The 27,314-nt window shown below is 43.8% G+C and overlaps 2 protein-coding genes across 2 annotated transcripts; both read right to left on the minus strand.

Annotated features, from left to right (window-relative positions):
• Positions 1 to 13,709: 13,709 nt before the first annotated feature.
• On the minus strand, positions 13,710 to 16,412 carry UBQLN3 (ubiquilin 3). The gene is made up of 2 exons (XM_020894761.2): positions 16,295 to 16,412; positions 13,710 to 16,005 (listed from the first exon to the last, which is right to left on the minus strand). The coding sequence occupies exon 2, from the start codon at positions 15,980 to 15,982 to the stop codon at positions 14,012 to 14,014; it is 1,971 nt and encodes a 656-aa protein (XP_020750420.2). The 5' UTR covers positions 15,983 to 16,005; positions 16,295 to 16,412; the 3' UTR covers positions 13,710 to 14,011.
• A 3,104-nt stretch (positions 16,413 to 19,516) lies between these two features.
• UBQLNL (ubiquilin like) lies at positions 19,517 to 21,841 on the minus strand. Its single transcript, XM_020894762.2, has one exon. The coding sequence runs from the start codon at positions 21,543 to 21,545 to the stop codon at positions 19,716 to 19,718; it is 1,830 nt and encodes a 609-aa protein (XP_020750421.2). The 5' UTR covers positions 21,546 to 21,841; the 3' UTR covers positions 19,517 to 19,715.
• Positions 21,842 to 27,314: the final 5,473 nt, after the last annotated feature.

The raw sequence follows: 27,314 nt of genomic DNA on the forward strand, positions 1-27,314 counted from the left end.
GACTTTCTCTCCACAAACCTGTTTTTCCTAGTCTCTCTCATGTCAATTAACTTTACAACCAAGACAGTTTATTTCAGAACAGGATCTCAAACTTGCCATTTGCTCAAGTTCTCTTTGTTCTTCTAATAAAATTTTCATTCATCCAGACACAGGAATCACCTTCAGTTTCTTTCTTTTCACATTGAAGTTATGTATCAGCAAGTACTATGAGTTTTTTCTTCAAAGTATATCCTGAATCTGTTCACCTTAATACTTCCCATACTGCAGTAGCATAGCCTCCTGGCTGGTTTCCCTACTTCCTTTCTTGGTCCATTTTTACTAATTCCCACAGCAGTGTTTTGTGTTGGTCTCAATTTATCACTGATGTTGAGGCTGGACTTGGCCTTGTGCTTCTTATTATGATTGCAAGAGGCCCTCAGCAATAGCCATCAGGGAGTTTTGAAAGAGACAAAGTTCTTACAAGTCCTGGAGGTTATGTGCACATTTGAGGCCATAAAAAAAGGTCAAGGGTAGAGAGAGAGCAAATGTATATGGGGCTTTTCTTTTATTAGGCTCAAGGTGGGGCACAGAGGGTTTCAAGGGTTCACTCTTTGTTGTTGTTTTTTTTTAATTAGAGGATAATGCTTTATAAGGTTGTGTTTGTTTTTGCCATGCAACAACATGAATCAGCCATAATGGGCTCACTATTGGTAGATTTAAAACTTAAGAAAAATTAAATAATGGGAAGAGAAAAAATATGTGGCACAAATGATCAGTTACAGAAATCAGCCATGACCTCTAAAACAAAGGACTATCAGAGGGCGTGTACCCTGGCCTTTTATGTAGTCCTGCGGCTAACAATGTGTTTTGCGGGAAATAGCCATATTTGAAGTGGACATCTCTTGGATTTGGATGCCTGGGCAACCAAAATCCCAATTAGGCACTTGCATTAGTAAAAATGTAAAAGAAAAAACCTGGTTGGGCTGACAACACAAGTAGCCAATGTGATCTTTTAAAAATATAGATCAATTAACCTCTTTACCCAAAACCACCAAAGGTTCCTATTATATTTGAATTAAATCTAAATGCCCTAATAATCTGGTTCATGTCTGTCTCCCTGACCCCACCCCTTGAGCACCCTTCTCCAGTCACAGGAGCCTTCTTATATTTTTGTTCCTGCTGGCTTTTTAATTGTTGACCCTATTCCCTGGGAGCTCTTGCTTTGGCTAACTCATATCTCTGCTTAAATGCTCTCTTGGGTGATGGTCTCCCTGTTGAGAACCTAGAAGAGTTCATTGTCAATTTTCCTCTTTACCCTGTGTTTCTTCTTAGGATCTCCCTTTTGCTTAAATTATATGAACTTGGCGACTGTCCCCTATCTGTTGGCTTTGTGAAGGCAGGGTTTTGTGATCTAGAACACCTCTTATCACAGAGACACAGGACAGGACTCCACCATAGAGAGGGCGTTTAATTACTATTGTGCTGTGTGTACTTAGTCTCGAAGCTGTGTCTGAATCTTTGTGACCTCAGGGACTGTAGCCCACCAGGCTCCTCTGTTCATGGGGATTCTCCAGGCAAGAATACTGGAGTGGGTTCTTGAGTCCTCCTCCAGGAGATCTTCCCAACCCAAGAATTGAACCCAGGTCACCTGATGCAGGCGGATTCTTTACTGATTGAGCCACCAGGAAGCCGACCACATCTGATCAGAAAGTATGATAAATTCAGTCTCCAAAACATGTTTTCAGTTGTTCACTTCTTGCCGTCTGCCCTTGTGGAGAACCCTAATCGAAGCCAACACCATCTCTCAGCTGAATGACTGCAGGAGTCTTCTGCCTTGACTCAGCTGACACCCCAGCCACCCTCTGGATCATGTGCCACATAAGATGAGAGTAAAATCCACACTCGAAACAAAGCCCTGGGGAATTTTGCACTCACCTCTCTTTCTCACCTCACCTTGAAACACTTGCCTTCTCATTGTCTCTACTCTGGACCCCTGGCCTTCTTTCCTTTTTCTTCAGGTGTATCAGGCTCTAACCAAACTCAGGGAACTCTTATAGTTTCCCCTCTGCCTAAAACTTTCTTCTCCCAGCTCTCTGGATGTCTGGCTTCCTCCTACCCTTCAAGTCTCTGCATAAATACTTCCACCAGAGAGACAGGCTCTAACCATCCTTCTAAAAATATATCCCTTCCCCCTTATGTACACTAGCAATATGCCTTGTTTATTCCCTTCATGAAATAAATTTTAATTGTTATTTAATAATTATTTATTCGAAATTGATGTAGAATAGAGATAAAAGGTGTTGTCTCTAGAAACCCTGATTCAGATCCCAGCTCCAGCTCCATCATTTACTAGCTGTGCAACTTTGGACTAAACCCACATAGGTATTTCTTACTTTACTCATCTGTCAAATAGGTTTAATAATAACACCTGCTTTATAGCACTGTAGGAGTTAAATGAGTTAATAGGCATAAAGCCTATATAAGAAAGCAACACAACACTGTAAAGCAGCTATCTCCCATTAAAAATAAAAAAATAAAATAAAAGTCTATAGAAAAGTGCCTAGTTCTCAGTGAGTGCTCTGTGTTAGGTATTACTTTTATTTCTCTCTTCTTTTTCTCTTGGAGGTCTGTTATCTCCACTATATTGTAAGCTCTTTAAAGAAGAAAATATATCTTGTTCACTATTGTACTTCTACTACTCTTGGCATATAAGAAATGTTTAGGGAGTATTTATTAAACTTATGAATTCCAAAAGGCCTACTTAATAACTTGAAAAGAAATTTCATGACATAGTATCATGTTGGAAAGGCAGATTATTATGCACAATATAATCACAATTTTGTAAAATAAGTGGAAAGACAACCATCATGGTGTTAGCAGTGTTATCTGGGTAGTGGAATTATTGCTGACTTTCATATTCTTGTTTTATTTATCTGTATTATCTAATATGCATATGAAAGTGAAAGTGAAGTCGCTCAGTTGTGTCCGACTCTTTGCAACCCCATGGACTGTAGCCTACCAGGCTCCTCTGTCCATGGAATTTCCCAGGCAAGAATACTGGAGTGGGTTGCCATTTCCTTCTCAATATGCATATATATTATGCATAATACATTCTATCACACACACACACACACACACACACACACACACACATATATATATATATCTTTTAAACTGAGAAAACAAGTCATGAATCTAGTAAAGAGGTTTAATTATTAGAAGAGTAGAAATTTTATTTTTCAAGGATGCACATGTTGCACAAGAATCAAAGAAACTAAAATAATAATTTATGGTGTACTGGTGACAGCATAGTTTCACCACAGCAATATCCGTTCTGAAAATAAACTGCAAATATGTAGTGCTTAAACCCAAGCTAGACTTATGTGAAGAAGTTACAGTTCTTTAAAGAGAAACAAGTGAAACTTGAATGGAAACATTATTTTAAAAGGAAAGATTGTCTATTGCAAATCCCTCAATTCTTCTCTAATATTCATATATTCATATGTAATTAAAAGCCAGTGAAGATCTCCTTTGGTCTTATATGGAATTTGACAGCTACTATAGAGTTTATTTACAAAAATAAAATTGGACAATGGCATTTTGCAAAGGAATAATGAGTTAAGCATTGAGTATTTTGTCACTAAATATTTCAAAATTAAAACTAAAATCTGTGATAGCTTATGGGGAATGGTGAACAATGCCACTGGATTCATGTTCTCCAAAGGAGAAGATTTAACTACAAAACCAAAGACAGGTCTCAGTCACTGAGAGCTTTGTGTGCAAAATTTTGTATAGAGTGACAAGACCGAGACAGCCTCTGACATAGAAGTCAGAAGGGGGCAGGAGAGTACTCGCCTCACTAATTTAAGGTCTATACTTTTCAACTAGCTGCTGAGAATAGATAAAAAGAATACCTCAAGGTTGTAAGAGTTCCACCAGACCCTTTCCCAAGGCATACATCCTGAGATAACTTTGGCACAAGATTAGCCAGGGAGAATGGTTCTGGCAATGTCTCTGGGTGAGATATACTGTTGCTGTGTAATCAGGGGTACAAGTCTTGAGAAACAGGTTCCCAGGCAAGATTTGTTACAATTATAATTATTAACATAGAGCCTAAGAAAAGCATTTCCATGAGTAACAGGTTGTGCTGTGTGATCATTAGTTCCTTAGGGAAGGAAAGGCCAGTTCTTGGGTAAGATACATTGGTGCACAAGGCTTAAGGAAAGCCTGAGTGAGAATCTTCACCTCCTCCTTAAAGGGCCTTGGACTGCCTCCCTAGGCTTTAACTCTTTCATGCCCCCCTCCTTTTTTTTTATTTAGGAGAATATGGTTGCCAGGGAAGGAGGCAGAGAAATCATTCTATAACTTCTTCCTGTTGGTAATGGGCACAGACAATAAATTGTTGAGGCAGCATATTCTCCTTACCCTTATATTGAGGATCTCTGATCCAGGAGCCCCACGTAATAGCTGGAGGAGCCTGTGCCAATCTTAAGAGCTTAACAATCATTTGTAACTTAAATGCCTCATGCTGCTTAGATACAAAATTTATTATACAGTTACAGATATAAGGGGCAAACAGCAAGAATAAGATGATTACGATTACTACACTCAAGATAGTTTTCTACCAAGGAGAGCTTGTAAACCATGATTGCATCTGTGACCAGAGTGGGACATCAAGGGAGTCCATTCTGAAGAGTGACCCGAATCTCTGCATCACCATTACTTTGTCTTTGAAGTCGTTGTATCCTTTAGAAAGAACAAACTAGACAAGTAGATTAAAAGGCAGAGACCAAAAATCAGTAAAAGAATTATTGTAATCAGCAGTCCAAGCAAGAATAAGAATCAGGTTACATTTGATAGTAACTTTGATCCTGATCTAGATACAGTCAACACTTGGGCTACCCAGTTTATAAGAATGGAGCCATTTGGCATGTTCATATACATTTTGAATGTAGGTATAACAAACCCAGTTAGTAGTTGAAAGAGTGACAACCTGAGCCTTAACAGACAAAATAAATCTTACCATTTCTTTTTAGAAGAATGAATCTTAATCACAATGTGCAGAGCTATTTTAGGGAGAACTTATAGCCAGGTAGCCAGTTGTCTAAGTTTGTCCAAGTAGGCTTTAGCCTCTTATTGTGGTATTAACATATAAGCCCAAGTAGTTGTCACCATTAACAATTTTAGTGTTTTTCTAGGTATGAGAAGATGCAAGAATTTGGGCTCAAGAAAATCTTTACCTGAAAATATCTAACTATCCAAAGGCCTGCTGTGTCCATTTTTCCAGAGCACAGAGCGAGTGCCTAATTTCTGATTTTCACCCGGAACTCCTTTCAGGGGATGTTGAAGGTCAGCAGCTGTAGTGTCCATGAGTTAATCTTTGTCGAGGCAGATAGCAAGTGCCAGTTTCCAGTCACAGGGCCCCTTTATGGCCATGAGTTTGACCATGGTTTGGGGGGCATTTCATGACCATCTTGTCCTCTGGTGCTGGAAAGGCTCGTTCCCAAGTCTATCACAGATTTCACTGATAGGCCACTCGATGTCCTGTTACCAGACTAGGCTCTGTGAGTAGCAAAAGTCTCTGGATAGCACCTGTCTCACTAGTCTCTTGGTCCAGGAAAATATTCCCTCTTGTTGCTTCTTCTCATATACAGAGTCACACCATTATAGCTATGAATTTCATGTGGAACTATATACTATCATTGTATCAGTGGCTTAGTCACATACTTGATAATATAAGGGACAACATTTTGAAACAAACAATATAGAAAACAATATAGTTAGCAGTAATAGTAAAATCATAAGTAAGAACTTAAGTAAGAACTTCCATTAGGTATAGCCCAGTGACATCTCCAGGTCATCTGACTTAGTTTGTTAAATGACTATAGCCTGTTGTTAATCTCCTGGTTGTAGATCCTGGAGCATCTGATCTTTATTCAAAGACTGGTTACTGAGATAAGCTTTAGAAACAAACTCAGAGTGTCCTTTTTAATAACTGAATTAAACCTCTTAGTAATGTAACAGAACCACAAGGAACTCAGAAGTGAATCTTAGTAAATGCTGTCCTTGATTCACAAAACTAGAACTTAATATTCAGTGAAGCTAATAGATGCTATTGGCTTGACATCAGTTGAGTGGGTTTTTCTTTTAGAGGTCCCCAGTATACTTTGAGATTTCCATATATGTCAGGAGACAGTCTTTTTTACCTTGATGAGGCTGTTCAGAACCCAAATGTCTCCAATTTCTGGAGGGACAAGGCAGAGAGAAAAGAAAAATGCTTTCATTTTACCCACAGGTGTAAATCACTAAATTGTTTTGAACCATCAGTGACTTGAGAAGAACTTCTTTATATATGAAAACAAAGATTAGAAGTCAGAAATATGTCAGACAAAAAATCATGAAACTTGCAATCACATTTAGCAGTCTATTTAATCTCACGCAACTGATCCCTTTGTTCTGCCATCCTTGCCCAGTGACAGAGTATGCCAGTGAAAGTGATAGTCTACCAGAAATTTGTGAAGATTTTTTTGCCAATGTTAGTATAACCTGTCCAGCAAAGTGGGTGCTCCAATCACTGGAGATTGTAGAAAACACATTTTAACCTTTTTTTTTTTTTCTATTGTGAGACATTAACCCTGAAGCCAGGAAGGCTTTATGTTATCAAATAAAAGTGAGGTTTGTCAGGGAGCTGGGAAAAGCCAAGCGGCCGTCTTGGATTTCCCATAGCCCCAACTATTTGGTTTATAGCCATTGTTCATCCATTTTAAATTCCCTGATGAAGGGTTAATTTTTGTAAAAGCAGAATGAGCTTTGTCTATGTGTGCCATAGTCTGTTATCAAAAGCCACATTCCAAGAAAACTTTGTTCTTTTATCAGGGAGAGAAAACCAAATTCCAGATTGGTACCAGCTTATATTCACTGTGAAACAATAGTTATTCACTTAGTCAAAGTAACAATAAAAGATTTCAAAGGGCAGTTTAATGTCTTAAGAAACTTGTACCATGCACAGAACTCTCTTCCACTTGACACAAACCTTTTTTTTTTATACTTTCTGCACTTATCACATCCTTTGCCAATTTTAGATATGAGTCAGTCACCTGTAGGTTTAGACTTACTTTCTTTTTCCTTAATAGAATGTAATTCCATTCCTTATATCTTTTTATTAAAAACACACATCTTACTTTCCTTTAGCAACCATGAACTGTACTTTATATCATCATTTTGTAGATTGGTAAATATAAATCACCCAAAGTTATGTCATTTGTAAAAGTATCTTCACAATGTCTATGTTAATTAGATCAGTAAACAAACATCAATACCAGGTATCAATTCAATAGTGAATATTTCCCAGTTCATACAAGTCTGAAATTCATTTAGTTTAGTTTTCTTGCATTTAGAACTGTTTGCTTAAGCTCTTCTCTTTAGGCCAACTAAATACAGCTCACTGATCAATTAGCCCTCAGCAATTTTGTCCAAGGATGGAGACACACTAAGACACACATAAATCTGGACAGAGAGAGACCTCACAATTTTCTGCTTGAAATTTAAAATGTCTCTTTGTACCACCCCCCACCCCCTTTTTTTCCCCATTGACTTTAAGTTCTACCAATTTGGTCATGGCAAGAGTCCCAGAGAGAGTGGGCTGTGTATCTCAAGGACATGATAAGAGTTAACTTCAGGTTTTTTCCCAGGCATGTTTTGTTTCTCAGGCAGGGTTGGAGCTCCAAAAAAAGTATTTTAATAAGCCAGCTTTTTCCTAATTGCATGTGCAAAAAGAACCAGTTTTGCAATTTCAAAAAGATTTCATTTTAACCAGTTTTCTCCAGAGTCTAAAGAATATCATGGCCATTCAATGTCAAAAATGTCATCTCTCCTTTTTGTAGTCATAGTTTCATAGCTAAAATTTTTAAACCAGAGAGTGTTCAAATTGGCTCTGATGACAGGGGTAGACTGACTGATAAGATGTTGTCCCAGCAGGGATTGTCTCTCTGGGCAGGTGAGGTCTTCTCTTAAAGCAAAGAAAGCCTGTATATAAGGGACTTTTTAGGCTCTGGGGATCAAACTTATCCCAGTTTTTCAAAGATACAATTCAAAGGGGTGATTCTGGAACTGTTAGCTCCCATCTGTAAGAGAGAAAAAAGCGGTGCCCAGTGCCGTGGCCCAGCCATGGCACTGGGCACCGCTTTTTTCTACCAGAGGCATCCCTCCCTGCTCTAGATGGGTGTGGAGACAGGTCTTCCACCTAAGCTCCCTTCCCTGGCCGAAGTTAACCTATCTCTTACTGATGCAGGCGTCTCACTATCATCCCTCCCTGTTTTACCACCAAGGTGGGGTGGAGATGCACCAGGGGTAGACCTGATGGCATCCCAGATTGATGTCCAGTTCCTCACCATTAAAACCTTGGCTTGATTTCCCTTTTTCTCTGGTGCCACCAGGGTGGAACAGAGTAGCCTCTGGAATGTCTCCCAAACTAAGACCACTAGGGGAAGCATCCGTTTTTTATGTGCCTGTGCACATCTTTGAACATATTCCTGACCACAGGAGAAGCTGTAAATCAAAAGGGGAGTTACAAAGGGAAGAAGAGAAAACCCAAGACATCTCTTCTGAGAGTTGCCACATGAGTCTATGTAATAACAGAGGAGGTGATAGAGGGCCAGCCTGTGAGGAAAAAATAATCTTTCGAGTTCTTGAAGTGTCAAGGCCAATTTTTCTATTCCTGTCCAGCAGATTATACAAAAAAAAGACCTAAGGAGTTGAAACAAGAGCCACTGGAGGGTTTTCTGTGGTCCTCTAAGAGCTAGTGCTACCAAGGGAACAAGCCTGCTGCACTTCCAATCTGCCCAAATCTGGGGTTCCCTGATCTGTGTCCTCAGGAATCTCATGCTCACCAGTAATGTCTCCATCCACACAGTCCGGAGGCATAGCCATGACAAGAATTTGTCTCTGGATCTCTGGGGTCAGGAGGATGATTTCAGGTCTGAGAGATGTCCCTGAAACTAGAGCTCCAGCTAGATCCCTAATGTGTTCCTGCCTGCAGTGTCCTATAAAACTTGGAATGAGGGTCTTGCTAGAAAAACACAATAACAGCATGGATTGCAAGTCCCCTGAAAGTCTATAATCTGGCACATTAGGTCAGTAACTTTAATTCCCCAAGCAGTTATGAAATGGTCAGAGAAACCAGGAAAAGCTGATGGGTAAAAGAAGCTCAGTCTGTATGCTTCTGAGTTAGTAAAGCAGAGACTTTACAGTAAAAGAGCAAAAGAGTCCCAGCTCCGAGTCTTGAAGATCCTGGATGAGTCCCCAAGATGATAGCTTACAGTGAATAGTGAAAATGCCACTGGATTCATGATCTCTGAGGAAGATACAATTCCGAGACCAAAGACAGGTCTCAGTCACTGAGAGCTTTGTGTGCAAAATTTTGTTTAGAGTGACAGGACCGAGAAAACTTCTGACATAGACATCAGAAGCGGGCAGGAGAGTACCTGCCTCACTAGTTTAAGCAGGGCCTTATATACTTCTCAACTAGCTGCTGAGAATAGATAAAAAGAATACCTCAAGGTTGTAAGAGTTCCACCAGACCCTTTCCCAAGGCATACATCCTGAGATAACTTTGGCACAAGATTAGCCAAGCTTCCAGGCAATGTTTCTGGGCTAGATATACTGTTGCTGTGTAATCAGGGGTACAAGTCTGAAGAAACAGGTTGCCAGGCAAGGGTTGTTACAGTTATAATCATTAGCATGGAGACTAAGAAAAGCATTTCCCTGAGTAAGACATTGTTCTGTGTGACCATTAGTGTGCTGTGTGACCTTAGCTAAAGAAAAGCCAGTTCTTGGGTAGATGCATTGCTTTGCAAAGCTAGGAAAGCATGAGTGAGAATGTTCACCCCCTCCTTAAAGGGCCTTGGACTGCCTGCTTAAACTTTAACGCTTTCATGTAGACCTAGCAGATTAAATTAAAAAAAAAAAACATAAATACTGTCAACTACAAATTGACACTTGCCCTCGGCACATGTCATCTACCTCTACAAGAATTCAATCGTGTGCTGCTGCTAACCTTCAACGGCCCTGAAGGGAGTTCAGGGTGGAGAGCAGAAATGAGGCACTCTGTGCTCTGGAAAAAGCGGCAGGACGTGTCTTCAGATAACTATTTTCCGGAGCCAATTAGCCCAATTCTTGCATCTCCTCATACCTAGAAAAGCACTAAATTTCTTCACGATGATGTCTACTCCTCATGACTAGCAGTAACCCTTATAAGACTTTCTGTAAAAATATGTTCTTGATTTTGCATGTACCATTCACCAAATTCACCATTCACCCATTCACCAAAATCACTTATATATACTTGCCTTCCCCCTACCTCTTTGGAGCAGTTTCTTAGAGTGATTAACATCTGAAATGCTGTGTCCCTTGATATCTTGCAACTCTCATGCTGTTCTTTTTTTTTTTAATACCAGAAATACACATGTACACATACACAGGATATGGTAATGAAAATATTTCAATCCAGTGTAGATAGTTGCAGGAGTCAGGGGTGTAAAAATTCCAAACAAGAACCACAAATCCTGCCCCTTTTTACTTTCCATGGGTAAGAATTAAAGTATTAAGTAACTTGATTTACTGCAGCAGCTAAGATTGTAGACTCTGGAAGTACATTGTCTAATTTCAAGTCCTGGCTCTATTATGCAAGAACTGTACAATTTTAAGCAATGTACTTCCTCTCTCTCTATGCCTCCATTTTTCTCATCTGAAGTTCGGAATAAAAGATAATTGTGTGGATTCAGATGTAAAGAGCTTGGAAGAGGAGCTGGCTAGAGGAAAGCCTCAATAATATTAACTGTGATTTAAAATTAATTTTAAGTAGTAAAACCCTAAGATATCCAGAAAAAAAATGTACCCATGTATTTATAACAGAGATATTAGGGAAACATCATCAAATAATAAAAAACATAAATACATAAAAACACTTTCTGGTTTTTAATACTTCTCTCTTAAATTGCTGTCCAGCTGCCTGGCTGGCTATTTATGATACAGATCAGCGTTTCAAGGTTCACTGCTCTTTGACCTAGAAAATCTGTTGGTCTGAGGAAGGGGTACATTTTCTTTGTGAATATTCAGGTCATACTAGGCCCAGTATAACCAAAATTATGATTCTGCTTCTCTTCCATCTACCCAACCTCTTAGGTAGGGTCCTTCCAAGGCACAGCTGATGCAGTAAGAGTCAGAGCAAGGACTATAAATGTGACATCTCTGGAGGCCTGCCCGTCCAGTAACCTCAGCCTACAGGCATCGCCTCTATCTTAAACTCCAAAATGTTATTTTTCCCAAGCAGAAGGCCTGGTCCTCTGAGATTGTTTATTTGATTTGTATCTACCTAACCTCCTCAATCACTTTATCATTTGGTCATTCACTTCTTCACTCATCATTCAACATTCATTTATTCAATCATTTACCGAATGTTTCCCATGTACTAAGTCCTATATCAGCTGCTGGGTGGACAGTGACCTTCCCCACCCCAGGAATTTGCTTCCTTTGGACTCACCATGGAGCAGAACATCGGCTGATGAGTTCAGTCTCTGATGAGGCCCGAGCAAAGATTCCAAACACCCAGTGAACTGAAAAGGGTTCTCCATAGTTCAGAAAAAGAAAACAATCTAATAAATGAGAACTCTCTTCCCTATCCAGAACTTTTAGACCCAGATTTCCACCTACAGCCTTCTCTGGTAAGCTGGAATTTATGTCACATGAACCCTCAGGCTTTTCTTGGCCCATATGAAAGGCAGATAAAAGTAACATTTCTCTCCCTGAGTTTTTTCTCAGACCTATCTGACTTCCAAGGGTTGAAATTAGAGATTACAATATATAACTCTGGCAGTCAAAAGCAGCCTGGAACCTTCTTAGTTACAGGAAATGAAGAAGCAAGACTTTCCTCTGCCTTCTGCCCAGTCCCACCATAAACAACAGTTCACTGGATGTGGACAAGAACCCCCCCACCTCCACTGATGGGGAGTGGAGAGGGAGTAGAAAGGAGTCTTGAAGCCTTGTGCTCCACTGGAGATTGAAACCTGAAACAATGGGAGAAAGTTGCCCCCAAAACTCATTTTATCTCGAAGTCACATGATAGTAGCTAACAGATAAAGGCAGGTTGATTCAAGTATCCTAGGTTCCAGGCAGAGTTTTTGTTTCTCCCTAAAAGGACTCCCAATGCTGAGTCTCTGACATTTAAACACATATGCACACCATGGCCACTTTCTACTATAGTGATATTCTCTTTCAAAGACCCTTTTCTTACCTTGACTGGATTATGCATGTGTGCTTGCTAAGTCACTCATCTGTGTCCAACTCTTTGAGACACTACGGATTGTAGCCTGCCAGGTGCCTCTGTCCATAGGATTCTTCAGGCAAGAATACTGGAGTGGTTTGCCATGCCCTACTCTAGGATATACTTCCTGATGTGGGGATGGAACCTGCATCTCTTATGTCTCCTGCATTGGCAGGAGGGTTCTTTACCACTAGCACCACCTGGGAAGCCCTGACAGGAATATAGCATTATCTTTTTTAACACATCTATGATAAAACTCTAACAGACTGTGTTTTGTGTGTATGCTCAGACACAAGCACAAAAGTTTGACCATGTGAAAGTGTACTAAAGTGTGAATATGCATTTTGCATTAGTGCATTACTCCATGATGTATTTACCCATGTGAACCCACGGGCACATTTATGGGCTAGAAGCCATGGTTCATCCACTTGATAAGTGAATTGTGACTCTTCTGCCCCAGAAGCATGTGGGTATTGGGAAGCATCCCTGAATGCAAATGGGTCTGAGAGGCTGAAGGCACCTCCTGTGTGCTGTGCACATCTTCCCTCAGCTCCTTTGTACATAATGACTTTTTTACTGGAATACTCTTCCCTCATCCCTCAAAACTTTACCTACTTAACTCTTACCACTTTTTTAGATTTTTAGCTTAGAGTTCATACTCACAAGCCTTGCCGGTCTCCATAGAGTAGATCAAGCCTCTGTTTTGCTGTTTCACAGATCCCCATCTTTTATAACACTTATCATAGCTTGTGATTATATATAATGAGTACTGTTTGAACAGTTCCAGCTACCATCATAAAGTCATGAAGGCAGTATCATGTCTCTTTTACTCACATTGAATCCCCAACCTCTAGCAGAATGACTAGCATAGGTTAGGTAATCAATTTCTGAGTGCAATAGTATAAGAAAGACAAAATCCAGGACAAGCTAGATCCATGGCAGTGAAATCAACTACAAATCTGGCTACCAAGGACAGTAGCTTTGTAAACTCAATGAGATCAGGGAATCTTAGAACTCAGCCTGATTCCTGCTCTGTTGCTGTCTCAGGGATCAGGATCAAATCCAAAAATTGAGAGCCAACTGTGGGATAGAGTTCAGAGACATTAAAAATAAGCAGCTGTGCCCACTTTTCAGTCTGGTTGGTGGTAGAGAGCCCCAAAGAACACAGAGTGTGTGGTGGCAGCTCCAACAGGACACCAAATCTGGGGAACCTTTGGAAGGACACGTGGAAGGCTGCAGTTCTCAGCTCATCCTCCTGTGTTCCCTGTGACTCTTTTGCTTTTAACCTCATACCTTTCAGTTTCTCCCCCAAGCCCTCCCATCAACACAGAGATAGCTCTTATCATCATCTTTCCTCTTATACAGTCCCTCTTTTCCCATAGCCCACAAAGAATCAGACTCAGACAGCAGACAGCATTGGAGATTGGATGTAATTACATCTCACATTAGGCATTAGCAGATCTCAGACCGTGACCCCAGGATGGTACAGTGACAGGGGTGGTTGGGTCACTTATAGCACCCCCACCCTGTTCTGGCTCTCATTCTTTCTCATTGACTCTGGAACAACATTGTCTCTGCAGTAAAGAGTATCATAGTAAATTTGCTTCATAGTGCAGCTGCATTCAAGAATGACTGGGGGTGGGGGGAGTTAGGGAAGGGAGCTATGGGGGGAAAGGCACAGAGGGTAAGATACGGTCTGAACAACTACGGCTCCTACAACTGCCTCAGCTTCTCCACAGCAGCATCCACGTCACCTCCTGTGGCAATGAGGGCCTGGAGATTGGCTTCAGGGTTCAGGAAGCCCATGGCCCGCAGTTCCTCTAACTGCACCCGGAAGTGAGTCTCGGGCGTTGGCTGCTGGGGATTGGTGCCAGTCAAGGCTCGCAACATCTGGAGGAAGGGGGTGGAATGGAGGCCCAGCTCCATAGAGCCCTGTGCTGAGGGAACCTCAGGAGCTGGGGGAGGCGAAGGATCCCCAGGCACAAGGGGACTCTCTCGAGGTTCTATATCTCCCGCCATACTTCCCAGCCCTGTTAGACAAGGCATGAACCAGAGGAAGAGGCGAGGGGCTTCCGTAGCCAGGATCTGCAGACCCTGCTCAATCTGCAGCAGGGCATGCACGGCACGTGGGTTTACCATGGCTGCCTCAAGGTGCAGCAGCTGTGGCAGTTGCCAGCGCATCTTGTCCTGCAGCTGTGGGGCCTGATTCATGCTGGTTGGCCTCTGAGATCTTGGATAAGCTGGTGGCGGCAGCCAGACATGCTCAGGGATTTCAGCAGTAGCTGCTGTGGGCAAAGGTGGGGAAGGGACGAGTGGGGTCCTATTGGTAGCAGGCCCCAACCCGGAGACAAGATCAGGCATGTGGGTGCTATGGCCAGTGGAGCCGTTCCCTGCACCATCTTGACCTCCATCTTTTCTAGCACTGCTCTCCGTGGGATACCTCAGGAAGGCTGGGCAAGAGGGCTTTCCCTTGATTGCAACTGACTCCTTGGGGAGAGCCTGGCCTGACTCAGGTTCCTGGGATGAGGGTGAAACTGGAGGAACTTGGCTTCCTGGTGGTGGAGGTGGTTCTTGGCTTGGACTGAGGGTAGATGCCATCCCCTGCAGATAGGTTCCCAGGGACTGGGGGATCTCAAGCAATTGTTGGAGGTAGTCATAGAGGCCTATATTCCCCAGAATATTGGGACCCCTATTTCTAAGTTCAGATATATCCTGGTCCCCAGGCCTCCAGCCCCTCCTGCCAGCTGAGCCTGCATATGTGGAAGTCCAGGGGTTGGGGAGAGGGTCACAATTCTCCGTCCTTGAGGGTTGGCTGCTGCTGCTGGTAGCATTAGCAGTAGTAGTGGTGGCAAAGGGATTGCCCCCAAACTGCTCCTGGACTGCATTAAGCATGGGGTCCATAATATCTGTATACATGGCTCGGAGCACATTGTAGCCTCCCGGGATGCTCTCCAGGTTGCTAAGCGCCCGGTCCTGGCTGCGCATCATCTCTTGCATCATGGCAGGGTTACGTAGAAACTCCAGTGTCTGCCGCATGATTTCAGGATTGTTGAGAATGTGCCCAATCTCAGGGTTGTGCTGGATCAACTGCTGCATACGGGGATTGTCAAGAACCAACTGGCGCACCAAGCCTGTGTTGGACAGCAGACCCTGGATGAAGGGGTCATCAATGATCTGAGCCACAAATTCAGGCACAGATACGTGCTGCCACACCAGGGAGCCTGGCTGGTCAGGGAAACCACCCAAGGTCAGGCCTAGCCCATTGAGGCCTGTGAGGACACCCAAGCTAAAGGTAGGTGGCCCATCTACTGGGTAAATGGAGCTTGGCTGAGGGAGGGACCCAGGGCTTGGGGCTGGGGTAGGGACTGAAGCAGCTGGGCACTTGTTGACCATGGTGCGACGCTGCATCTTGATGACTAGGTGGACAGTGAGGCCATCCCGGACCCCGCACTGTGCCAGCGAGTCAGGGTCCTTGAGGATTTTGCCAGCAAAGATTAGGATCAGCTGATCAGGGTGGGCCTTAAAGCGCTGGGATATCTCTTCCTTCAGCTGCTGGATGGTGCAAGTGTCTGTAACTGAGAAATCCTCCTTGTCCTTAGGCGTCTTCACTGTCACCTTGATGAGGTGGGGATCCTGGACCAGCACTGGGCTGCCCTGTGGCAGGGCCTCTCCACTTTTGGCCATAGTGGGCAGCAGCAGGCCCAGGTCTGTGGGGACACAGATGGGAGAAGGGGGAGGGGAGACGGAAATCATCCTTCTGGGCAGTGGTGAAAGGAAAGGTGAGCAGGGGGAGGATCTTTGGGCTCAGGGTGGGAGAACCAGAGAGTCCACACAGAAGGGGCTCTGAGGGCGTGGGATAGGATGCCTTGGGAGGATTCAGGGTTGGAGAGATGTTGAGGATCATGGGAGGGAAATCTGAGGCCCTAGGAAAGAGGTTGAGAGTTGATGAATGAAGGGCAAGGGCAGCCTGAAGGACCTGGTTTGGGGAATACATACCGATCAGCTGTGGCCCCGTCCTTCCTCTTAAATAGGACTCCAAACTGCCCTCATCTTGCTGAACAGCCACCCCTGAAGCCTTCTACACCAGAACCCACTCCACCGGGTCACCTCTGTGACCTCAGCACTGACATCATGGCCTCATTCAATGGATTCTTGAGACTTCTCCAAGGTACTTGGGATTCCTGGGGGCTTCATCTCCCCCCACCCTTCAACTCTTCTACTTCCTTTATCTCAATTGCCGTCTTTATAGTGAGGGTTCTGGGCTGACCCTTCCTTCACAAGCCAAGTGTTCTGCTTTCACACAACCTGGTAGGTGGTATGTGGATACTCAGACAGGGGTTGGACAATTAAGAAAGACTTCTTGAGCCCTTATGTCCCCACGAAGACCCCAATTCAGCTACTTGCTAGTTGAGCCTCTTCTTGGCATTGTTATATTCCTTTGTCCTCTCTGATTCATCATTAGCCATGGTACATCAATCAGCATATTGACTTTCTGATGAGTAGGATGTAGAGTATGAAAGAGAGGTTCAGGATGAAATAAACTTTTATTTTTTGTTGGCACAAGGAAAATATCATCTGAGACTGAGAATAGATATTAAAGGGCTGTTAGAAGAGCATAAAAGGTGTGAAATAATCATCTCAAAGAATAAGGCTAGAGCATTGGATCTCCAAGTGTGGTCCTTAGATCAGTATCATCAACATCACCTGGAAATTGTCAGCTATGCAGAATTTGGGGCCTTCCTGTAGATCCACAGAATTGGAAACCCTTGGAATGAAGCTCAGAAATCTGGGGGTTTTAACACACCCTCCAGGTGATTTCTGATGCAGATTCTAGAAAAAAGCATTAAAATAAGAAAATGTATTAGGCATACAAACGGACCAACTAAAGCCTTGGTAATAAATTTTAAAAAGACTTGTCAGCACTGTTTATGATTTTCTGTGCCTGCACAGAGATTAGGCAGGGTTGGATATAACTGTTATAACCTTTGTGAGTTTGCCAGGTAGGTGTTATATCAGAATAATTATGATAGACTGAGTAGTGTTGAAGCTAGAAAACTATGTTTGGGAACCTAAAGTAGGTGCATGGAGGACATGTACCCTGATTCTAAGTCCACAGGGAATGAAAGAAAGAGTCATAACGGCTGGAGAAGCAGTCTTCTCAGTGAACATCCAGATATTAGTCACAGCAAAAAGGTGAGGGGACATTGAGAGAGAAGGTTGTAGGTATGAGTTTCACTGTGGCTACATTGCATGCTAAATGGTAGGGTGGGAAAAACTGACAAGTGGAAACTGAGTCAGATGAGGGAATTTCAGAGCATATTGAGAGAATCAGGAAGATAATCTGAAGAATTTGGGCTCTTTATGTAAACTGAGGATAAAAGATTTAATTGGATTAATAGAGAGATCTTAATGGGGAGGTGAAAAATCTGTTTCTAGCTATAGTTTTCTTTCTTGAGGGAACTTCTCTGTGGCTCAGATGGTAAAGAATCTGCCTGTAATGCAGGAGACCCAGGTTTCATCTCTGGGAGAATGAAATGGCAATCCGCTCCAGTATTCTCAGTTAGATTGGAACTTGCCCTGCATTTCTCCAACTCTGAGTCTTTGTCACTCAGTTGTGTCTGACTTTTTGTGACCCTTTGGACTATAGTCCACCAGGTTCCTCTGTCCAGGTGATTTTTCAAGCAAGGATACTGGAGTGGGTTGCCATTTCCTTCTCCAGGGGATCTTCCCGACCCAGGGATTGAACCTGCATCTCCTGTGTCTCTTGCATTGCAGGCAGATTCTTTACCACTGAGTCAGGTTTCCCTGATGGCCCAGATAGTTAAAGAATCCTCCTGCAACGACGGAAACCCTGGGTCAGGAAGATCCCCTGGAGAAGGGAACGGCTACCCACTCCAGTATTCTTTCCTGGAGAATTCTATGAAGAGAGGAGCTGGCTGGCCACAGTCTGTGGGTCACAAAGAGTTGGACATGACTGAGTGACTATCACTTCACTTCATTTCTTTGACCTGTTTCTTTTTGATAGGTCATGGTGGAGTGGGATCTTTGTCAGCAGATTTACTGAAGTACTGGGAGCTTAATGGAGCTTCCATTACTCTTGCTGATGATTACATTGGGGCTGAAGGATGGGTGACCTGTGAGGACCACACAAATCTGAATATCCCTCACCTCGTCCTCTGCTCCTGCCCTAGTCCCAGACACCACTGTCTCTCACATGCTAGAACTAGTGTTCCTGCTTCCAGCTTTCTCTTCTCCAACAATATTCCCCTCTCAGCAGCCAGACTGACATATTGAACTACTCTATCCCTTTGCTAAAATCTAGCAATGATTTTTTTGTGTATTCTAGTAAAATCCAAAGTGATCACCAGATCTACAAAGCTCTTCATGATTTCTAATAATTCTCTTTTCCCCCTCATTTTTAAGTTCACTCCTCTCCAGCTACACCATCCCTTGTTCTTCAAACACAACAAGAGTACTCTTATCTCACAGTTTTTCCTCTTATGCAGCCTTCTCTGCCTGGAACGTTGCCTGGAATTGTATGTTTTGCTCTCCCAAGTCCTTGTGATTTCTACTCTGTCTCCTTTCAGAGAGGCCTTCCTTGATGATCCCCCATTTAGAACAGCTTATCCACTGCATCTTTCTTTATAGCACTTATCAACACCTCATGTAGCTATACATTCAGCTGAATTTCCTAGAGTAGGAAATGGCAACCCACTCCAGTATTCTTACCTTAAGAATTCCACGGACAGAGGAGCCTGGCAAGTTGTAGTCCATGAGGTTGCAAAGAGTTGGACACCACTGAACACACATACATGTAGTTCCCTCTTTTCATATGAGTATGTTATGACTGTCTTCCCTACATGTGGGTCTGTTTTGGGTCTCTAAGTATTTGTGTGAAGCTGTCTATACACATGATTATGTATACTGTGTGGTGACTTTATATGCCTATATATGTGAATCTTTGGCTGTTAGCCATGTGTGCATATGTGTTTGAGATTATATGTGCATGTTCTTGAATATATGAGCATGGCATGATGTCTGTACATGTAATTCTATGGGTGCAAATATGCTTTTCTATTTCAATATATGCATGTGATTATGTGTGTGTGTGTGTGTGTGTGTGTGTGCTCATGCATGTATGGTACATGAAGTAGGGTTATTACACATTGACAATTGCCTTTTTTGGGGAAAAAAAAAATGGCCAAACTTCAGATGGGGTCAAGTTGATGTAGCCATTTTATTGACAGATCTCTCAGCTATGGCCAATGGTCTATTATTCAGTGAAGAAAGCACTGTTTGGTTTTCCCCATTCTAGGACTTCTCCTGAAGCACCAGAAGCACCAGAAAAGATGAAGGCAGATGAGGTAGTCAAATGGGTTGGCAGGCAGGTAGCAAAGCAAAGAGGTAGACCCAGTGGTTAGGATCCCTGGGATCTCCTGAGCTTCTGGATGGCAGCGCTGGTGTCTCCCTTGGTGGCAATGAGGGCCTGAAGATTGGCGTGGTGGTTTGCAAATCCCAGGGCCTGGAGATATTCCATTTGCTTGCTGAAACAAGTCTCAGGGGTTTGTAGAAGGTGGGAAGTGTCTCCAGCTAGGGACTGTAGCCTCTGTAGGACTGTTCCCGATTTGGGACAGGACTCAGGTCCTTTAGATTCAGCCATATTGGGCACATCCCAGGCCCCGGGCACTGTGTCGGGGTAGCTGCAGCTGGGCGCAGGAAGCCAGCCCAGGCCCCATAAGTAGGAGGCAAGCCAGGGTAGAAGAATAGGAGCCTCAGTGGCCAACAGCTGCAGACTCTGCTCAATCTGCAGTATTGCTTGTGATGCTTTAGGGTTGGCTAGAGCTATAAGCATATCAGAAAACTGAGTCTGCTGCAGAAATGCAGGCAGTTGCTGCCTCCACTGTTCACTCAGCTGGGGCACACTCATGAACATCATCATCTGGGCTGCCAGGGAAGGGTTGTTCAAAAGCAGTTGCATCATGCTTCCTGTGATCTGGGAGCTGGTCTGCTCATTTGACTGCTGGAGATCATCTAATTTCTGGCTAGAGCTATCTATAGAAATGGTGTCATCTCTGTCTTCTGCCTGGGGCAGCTGGTTGAGCTCTCTGCTAGGTAAATCTGGTATTCCAGTTGGCTGCTCCACTGCACAAGTATGCCTCTGACCATTAGTGGGGTTAGAAGTACTGGCCCTGCAAGTATGATTTGCCATGTTGGGGGTAGAATTGGCTGAAGTGATTGAAGATACACCTTGAGAACTAGCATGGATGACTCGGGCTGTAGGGGGCTGTTGGAGATGTTCCTGCCATTTCTGGGATGGTGGTGGAGACGGGAGTGAAAACTGGACTTGCTCTGGCACTTGTCCTCCCAGGAGAGCTGTGAAAATGTTGCCCCCAAATGGATCTTGTGCACTGTTGAGCATCTGATGATTGAAATCAGCAGAACTCTGACCTGAGGCATTGTCCCATCCTGGGACAGTCTCTAAGCCTACATATGACTGTGGGTTCGGTGGGCTCTCAAGATTCTGTACAGGTTGCTGGATCTGCACTATCTCTTGAATCACTGCCAGGTTCCTGGTCAGCTCCAGAATCTTCCACAGGATCTCAGAATTGTCAAGGCTGTGTGAGACCTCTGGGTTCTGCTGCATCAATTGCTGCATGTCTAGGTGTTCTGAGATGAACTGTCTCATGAAGTCTGTGTTGGACAGGAGTTGCCTGATGCTAGGATTCTCCAGTATCTGTGCTATGCACTCTAGACTACCCACTTTCAAGTCCTGGGTATGCACCTTGGGTGCATCCTCTGAGAGAGCTGACTCCACTGCGGTGTAACCCACACCAGCAGATTGGTGTTCCCCACTGCTGTTTCCTTTGGTGTTTTTGTCCTGGTGGCAGGGTTTATTGGTTGACAGGTCCTGGGAGAAATGGGCTAGGGATCTGGAGCCATTTTTAGACTTGATGACTACGTGGATGGTGTGACCATTCAGGATGCCCCTCTGGCTCAGCACATCATGGTCTTTGAGAAGGCGGCCCATGAAGACAAGCACTAGTTGGTCCATTTGGCATTTAAAGTGAGCCGATAGCTTCTCCTTGAACTGCCTCACCGAGGTATCACTGGCTATCACAAAGTCTTCCTGCTTGCCTGGTGTCTTCACTATCACCTGAGTGACACCCGGAGAGATCTTCTCTGCAGGCAGCCCTGAATGATGCCCACACTGGGCCATCCTGAGTGTTCGAGCGATGACATGCGGCATGGTCCTTAGAGGGTGGGCAGATGGGGTGGAAGCAGGGGCAGAGGGGTGAGGGCGGGCAAATACTTCCTCTGGCCTCCGTTTCAGGTGTTGCGTTCTCAGACCACAGGCTGGCTTCCTTGTTGCCCCAAAGGGGATGGGTGGCCAGACTGGGGCCAGGTATTTTATGATGTTGTACCCCCACCCCAGTTCTCCAGATATGGCCCAGCTGAGGCCCGTAGTGGCTACTAATTCATACTTGATATAAGGTAGGCTAAGTGGCGATCACACATGCCAGGGCCACCCCTCCCCCGGCCCCACCCACCAAAAGCACAGCTCTTGAGAAAAGGGATATTGTGATGTCAACCCAAGCCTCACAGTCTCTGGCTGAACTAGTTGGGAAAGGAAACCTATCTGGGGAGTCTGGGTCTTCATAATAAAAGAAAACAAGATGCTTTTACAGGAGATAGAGGGCAAAGTTCTCAGAATACAACTATTAAAAGTACAGACTGCTTAGTCATGGTCGCTCAGTCGTGTCCAACTCTTTGCAACCCCATGGACTGTAGCCTACCAGGCTCCTCCATCCATGGGATTTTCCAGGCAAGATACTGGAGTGGGTTGCCATTTCCTTCTCCAGGAGATCTTCCCAACCCAGGGATTGAACCCGGGTCTCCCACATTGTAGGTAGACGCTTTACCATCTGAGCCACCAGGGAAGCTCTCATTAAGGGGGAAATTTGTCTGTAAATCAAGAGGTGAGCATAGAGTTGACTTAGCAGTCAAATTCCTAACAGGGATTAGGCATCTAAAAGCCAACATCTTTTGTTTTTTATTTGGATAGCAGATGAATTTTCTGTTAAAGGACATATTAAAGCATTTTTATGTTTATTGATATTTGGGTATGGATGGAAATACTGTATATGAAGAGTGGGAATGCATGTCTAATTTGGATACAATATTTGTAAATGTATGTATATGTGAAAGTGTAAGCATGAGACTGTGTGTGAAGTATTTTGGTATCCTCTGTGTGATTGAGAAGACTTCAGGGTCTAAAATCTTGAACATTCCATGTACCTGCATGGACAGGAGGTACATCATATCATCATCAGATAACATACATCAGATAAGTACAAGCAGACAGTCTTGGCCTGAGCAAAGAAACTAATGACAGTCAGCCAGCAGACTTTCTGCTATCATATCAAATGATTCCTTATATAGGAGGTCTGGACCTTTAGCCCAATCCATGTCAGAGTTCTTCATGTCTCAGCCTTCCATTGCTTAATTCCTAGAGCAGGATTCAGGTCTAAGGCCCTCGCTCAACTGCATTCAAAGTGAAATTGATCAGGGCACTGAAACATTAATTTTCACACAAAGATACTGTCTTTTTTCTCCCAGGTACAGCATAGAAGGTTGGGGGTAAGATAAGAAACCTCCACATCTCACTTTAATGATCAACTCCCTTGTATCTTCAGCACGGGAGCCAGAGGATCTCAGCCTCAGACATAAAGAATTCTAAACCTAGCTCAACAGACTCCTACAACTGGAAGAGTTGGAATCACAGTTTTTAAAACTATGAAAATTTATTTTAAAAACTATGAATCCAGCTCCTACACTAGGTTTCTGGTAAAGAGGGGTAACATTTCCCAACTAATATTTCATTTCCCAATGAAACTTCAATCAGATCGCCCCAGATCACTATTAAAGAGAACTTTAATGTGCTGATTGAGATATTTTTTTGTCAAGAACTAACTAGATATAATCAATATATCCCAACCATTAGAGCTGATGACCATTTTGAGGAATGGTCCACCTGGAGGGTGAGGAGAAGGCCATGCTTCTATAAATCCTCTGCCCTGAGGTCTCAGGGGCTGGAGGGTTTCTTCAGTTTGACAGCTTTGGGAGGTGCCCAAGCCCCAACGGGCCTTTTGGTTGGTGGTCTCGGTAACCTATGCTGCAATGCCAGGAAGCCGAGGTCATAAATAATCAGGAAACCATCACTGCAGACATAGAACCTGTGACCAGAAGGTTAGTAATTAATGCCTTATGGTGTCTCCAGCATCTTATCCAACATGATGCTGAGACGGCACTCCCACTCCGTGGTGGTACCAAAAACATAAAAAATCTCCTCCTGGCTAGTGTTCAGTGGGTGTAAGGCATTTAGCACCCTGCAGGCCACGAAGATCCCTGACGTGGCTAGCTTGTACTGGTTGGCATGCCAGGTTTTCTCCACCTGTAGAGTGCTGGCATTGAAATGACTCACACCAGGTAACCCGCGGCCACCTTGGTGGCATAGGGCACCCACAGCTCCTTATCATCACTAGCAAAATATAAATCCTTCCAGGGCACACCCACGTAGGAGAAGCAGCTGTTGTAGGTGGCACCGGACAGCAGACACGGTAGCACCAGGGTATTAGAAGAAAGGCTCACCTTGGCCATGTCAGCTGTGCCATAGAAGTTAAAGTACATGAAGTTCTTGTATAAAGTATTGCCACCACCATCGCCGTAGCCCATTTTCCTATCCTCATAGTTCTGCAGCAGCACCAAATCTTCATAGGATTTGTATAGCCAATAGTCAAAGCACCTAGGCCAAGCCTCACACCAAGATCATCAGGGTTAAAAAAGGTTTTAAAAAAAAGAGAGAGAGAAGCCGGGGACTTACCTGGTGGTCGAGTGGTTAAGAATCTGCCTTGCAATGCAGGGAACATGGGTTTGATCCCTGGTCAGGGAACTATGATTCCACCTACCCCAAGGCAGCTAAGCCTGTGCACCACAACTTCTGAGCACAAGTGCCACAATGAAAGATCCCAAATAAGACTCAATGCAACTAAATAAATAAATAAAATACTAAAAATAAAAGACCAAGTGAGTGTCCTAATAGTTTGGGTTTTGGAAGTCAACCAGAATTGACTTGTAATCTCAATTCTTTTACTTACAATATATTATGACAACATATATCTGTAAAAAAAAACAAAAAAGAAAGAAATGTGGTAACAGTAATAATATTAAAATCAACTGCAATGATGCCCAGTGGGCACTATACATGCATTATCTCATTTAATTATAGTAAAAGCACTGTAAGGAAAGTTTAAAGAGCGCTGGGTATAGAAAAATTTGTTCTTGAGATAAGACCAGGCTGGGGATACAACTGCTTTGGATTATGATGGGATTAGAAATTCCAGACAGTGGGTTTATGAAGGAAGCTTGGGCAGTCTGCACCATCCATAACCCATGAAAGGAGCTTTAGGAGGTGACCTGTCAGGCCTTGGCTAAGACTATCCAGGGGCATACTTAAAATAGAAAGAGGAAGATGAACTGGGGCTACAAAGAAACCTGTTAGGGTATAGTAGGACTCCTTTGGAATAAACCTGATTGCAGAAGAGAAATTATCCTGGACTCACCTGGCATCTGCACGCAGAGAGGCCACCCAGTAGAAGGAAGAGTTTGGGCTGGGTGTTGAGTCTCGGCCCCAGGCACTTGTCTTGTACAAGAAATCGGTCCAATTAAGCTGTACCACAAGGGGTTTGACAGACTTCCCTCATAGTTCAGTTGGTAAAGAATATGCCTGCAATGCAGGAGACCCGGGTTCGATTCCTGGGTTGGGAAGATCCCCTGGAGCAGGAAATGGCAACCCACTCCAGTATTCTTGCCTGGAGAATCCCATGGGCAGAGGAACCTGGTAGGTTACAGCCCATGGGGTCACAAGAGTCAGACACGACCTAGTGACTAAACCACCACCACAAGGGGTTTGCTGACTTTCTGGAGGCCTCCGTGGGCCCAGGAACTTAGAGAAGAGTCAGGTAAGGTATGAGCTAGGAGTGAAGCATATAGCACACGGGAATCAGACTATGAAACTGTCAAAACTATGTGTACATTTGAGTGAGTGTCCATATACCTGAATGCATTTATATGTGTATAAGAGAAACGATTTGCAAGAATAAAGTTTAGTGTGTATGTCTGATTGCTGTACTGTGCTTAGTCACTCAGTTGTTTCCAACTCATTATGGGTGTGTTTATATGTCTGTGTATGGGTATGCTTACGTTCAAGAGTGCATCTGTCTCAGTCTGCATCCTTTTGAGACATACCAAACAAGGAAATGAAAGCTTTATTCTCCATCAGGATCTTTACTGCCCACCTTTCAGCCCCCTCAGTATACCATAGTGAACCCGGCATCCCCAACTCTGCTCTTGGGGTCAGGAGACCTTGGGAAATTCAGTCTGAGGCCTCACTAGGGTGAAGGGGTGAACCAAGGTGTCTGGAAGTCTTTTCTTATTCCTTCTCACTCTCACACTCCCTTAGCTGGCTCTTAAGGACATCCATGTCTTGGTGGACAGCATGAAATGTTCACTGGTCAGAGTCAGCCAGAAGCCTGAGTGTGAAGTTGACATTAGCTACCTGTGGAAATGCAAAGGCAAGGATGTGGGTCACAGAGTGTTACTCAGAACTGAACTCACTTTCCCTTCTTTCTCAGCTCAGGGTTTTCTTCCCCAGAAAGAAGAGATTTTGGAAATTGGCAGATTCTTGAGATTAGATAAAATGGAAGGCTGTAGAGGCAACATTTATTCATCCATCCACATACTTGGCTCTCCAGATGATAGAGATCATCCCTAGTCCCACCCACTTCTCCCCTGACTTTAAGCTCGATCACCAACTCCTGAACTCCCTCCAGCTCCAGGCACAGCAGAATGAAAGCTGGAGTCTCACAGCAAGCAGCAAGGGCAGCAGGATTCCTGGGTTCTAGGATGTGGTTCATCTCCAAGACCTGGTTACTCTGGTCTTCAGTGGCAAATGCATGCTCACTGACCTGGACATGGGGGGATGAACATTGTGGCTCATCCTCCTGGTGCCACACAGTCTACAAAATACCCTCATATCTGCCACCTAATTTGCTTCCAATAAGAGCCCTTGAGGTGAGCCCAAGTTGCTATCCCCATCTCATAGCTGAGGACACTCTTATTATTTTCACTGAAAAAAAAGGAAAAAAAAAACTCTTGCTCCTGCACCACCCACATTCTCTCTTCTTTTATCTGGTTATAGCCCCACTCTCAGGAATGCACTGACTCATAGCTTGCAATCTGATCCTATTCCAGCAACCTTTCCCAGAAGGTCCACAAGTAACCATTACAGAAAGCGACTGCCAGTATCACATTGCTGATGCAATATTTTTATTCACCCATCCTCACAGCATCAATTCCAAGCTCACTGGCCTGGCTCACAAGTCTTTTGACATATTGCCCCTATTTTAGCTTTTCAGCTCAAACTTTCTTGTCTCCCATGTCTCCTGCATTACAAGCAGATTATTTACCATCTGAGCCATCGGGGAAGCCCCTCCTTTGTACTGGTCCTTTCATTTCCAAGGCTCTTCTTGTTCTATAAGCTCTTTCCATTGCCCAGTGGATTCTAGCCATTAACTTATTCATTAACATAAAAAATACTTCTTGCATAAGCCTTTCTATAAAATATGACCAGTGAGGATCCTAAAACAGTACTCAGGATCCATCCTCAGCTCTTCCTCTATCATCCAGGCTCATACCCATGCTGGATGCAGGAGATCCATGCAGGAGAGGCTGTGCTTGTATAACTTACAGTTTGGCAGCCCCAACTCAAGGCTCCAGCACTCACCTTGGACAACTCCTGCTCATACATGCCCATAGCTTCTGGGCTGTACTTTGTAGCTGCTCCAGCTGCTGCAGGTGGATGAGGTAGTTCGGCAGCTAAACCACACCATGGCATAAGCCATCCTCATCCACACGGACTGGTATACTACTCAGCCATTGTAAAACATGGCCACTACTG

Source organism: Odocoileus virginianus, unplaced genomic scaffold, assembly GCF_023699985.2.
Source record: "Odocoileus virginianus isolate 20LAN1187 ecotype Illinois unplaced genomic scaffold, Ovbor_1.2 Unplaced_Contig_20, whole genome shotgun sequence".
NCBI classification, from domain to species: domain Eukaryota; kingdom Metazoa; phylum Chordata; class Mammalia; order Artiodactyla; family Cervidae; genus Odocoileus; species Odocoileus virginianus.

What these genes read in the sequence shown, in the direction of transcription:
- UBQLN3 (XM_020894761.2), bottom strand. Translation starts at nt 15,982, where the DNA reads ATGGCCAAAAGTGGAGAGGCCCTGCCACAGGGCAGCCCAGTGCTGGTC.
- UBQLNL (XM_020894762.2), bottom strand. Translation starts at nt 21,545, where the DNA reads ATGCCGCATGTCATCGCTCGAACACTCAGGATGGCCCAGTGTGGGCAT.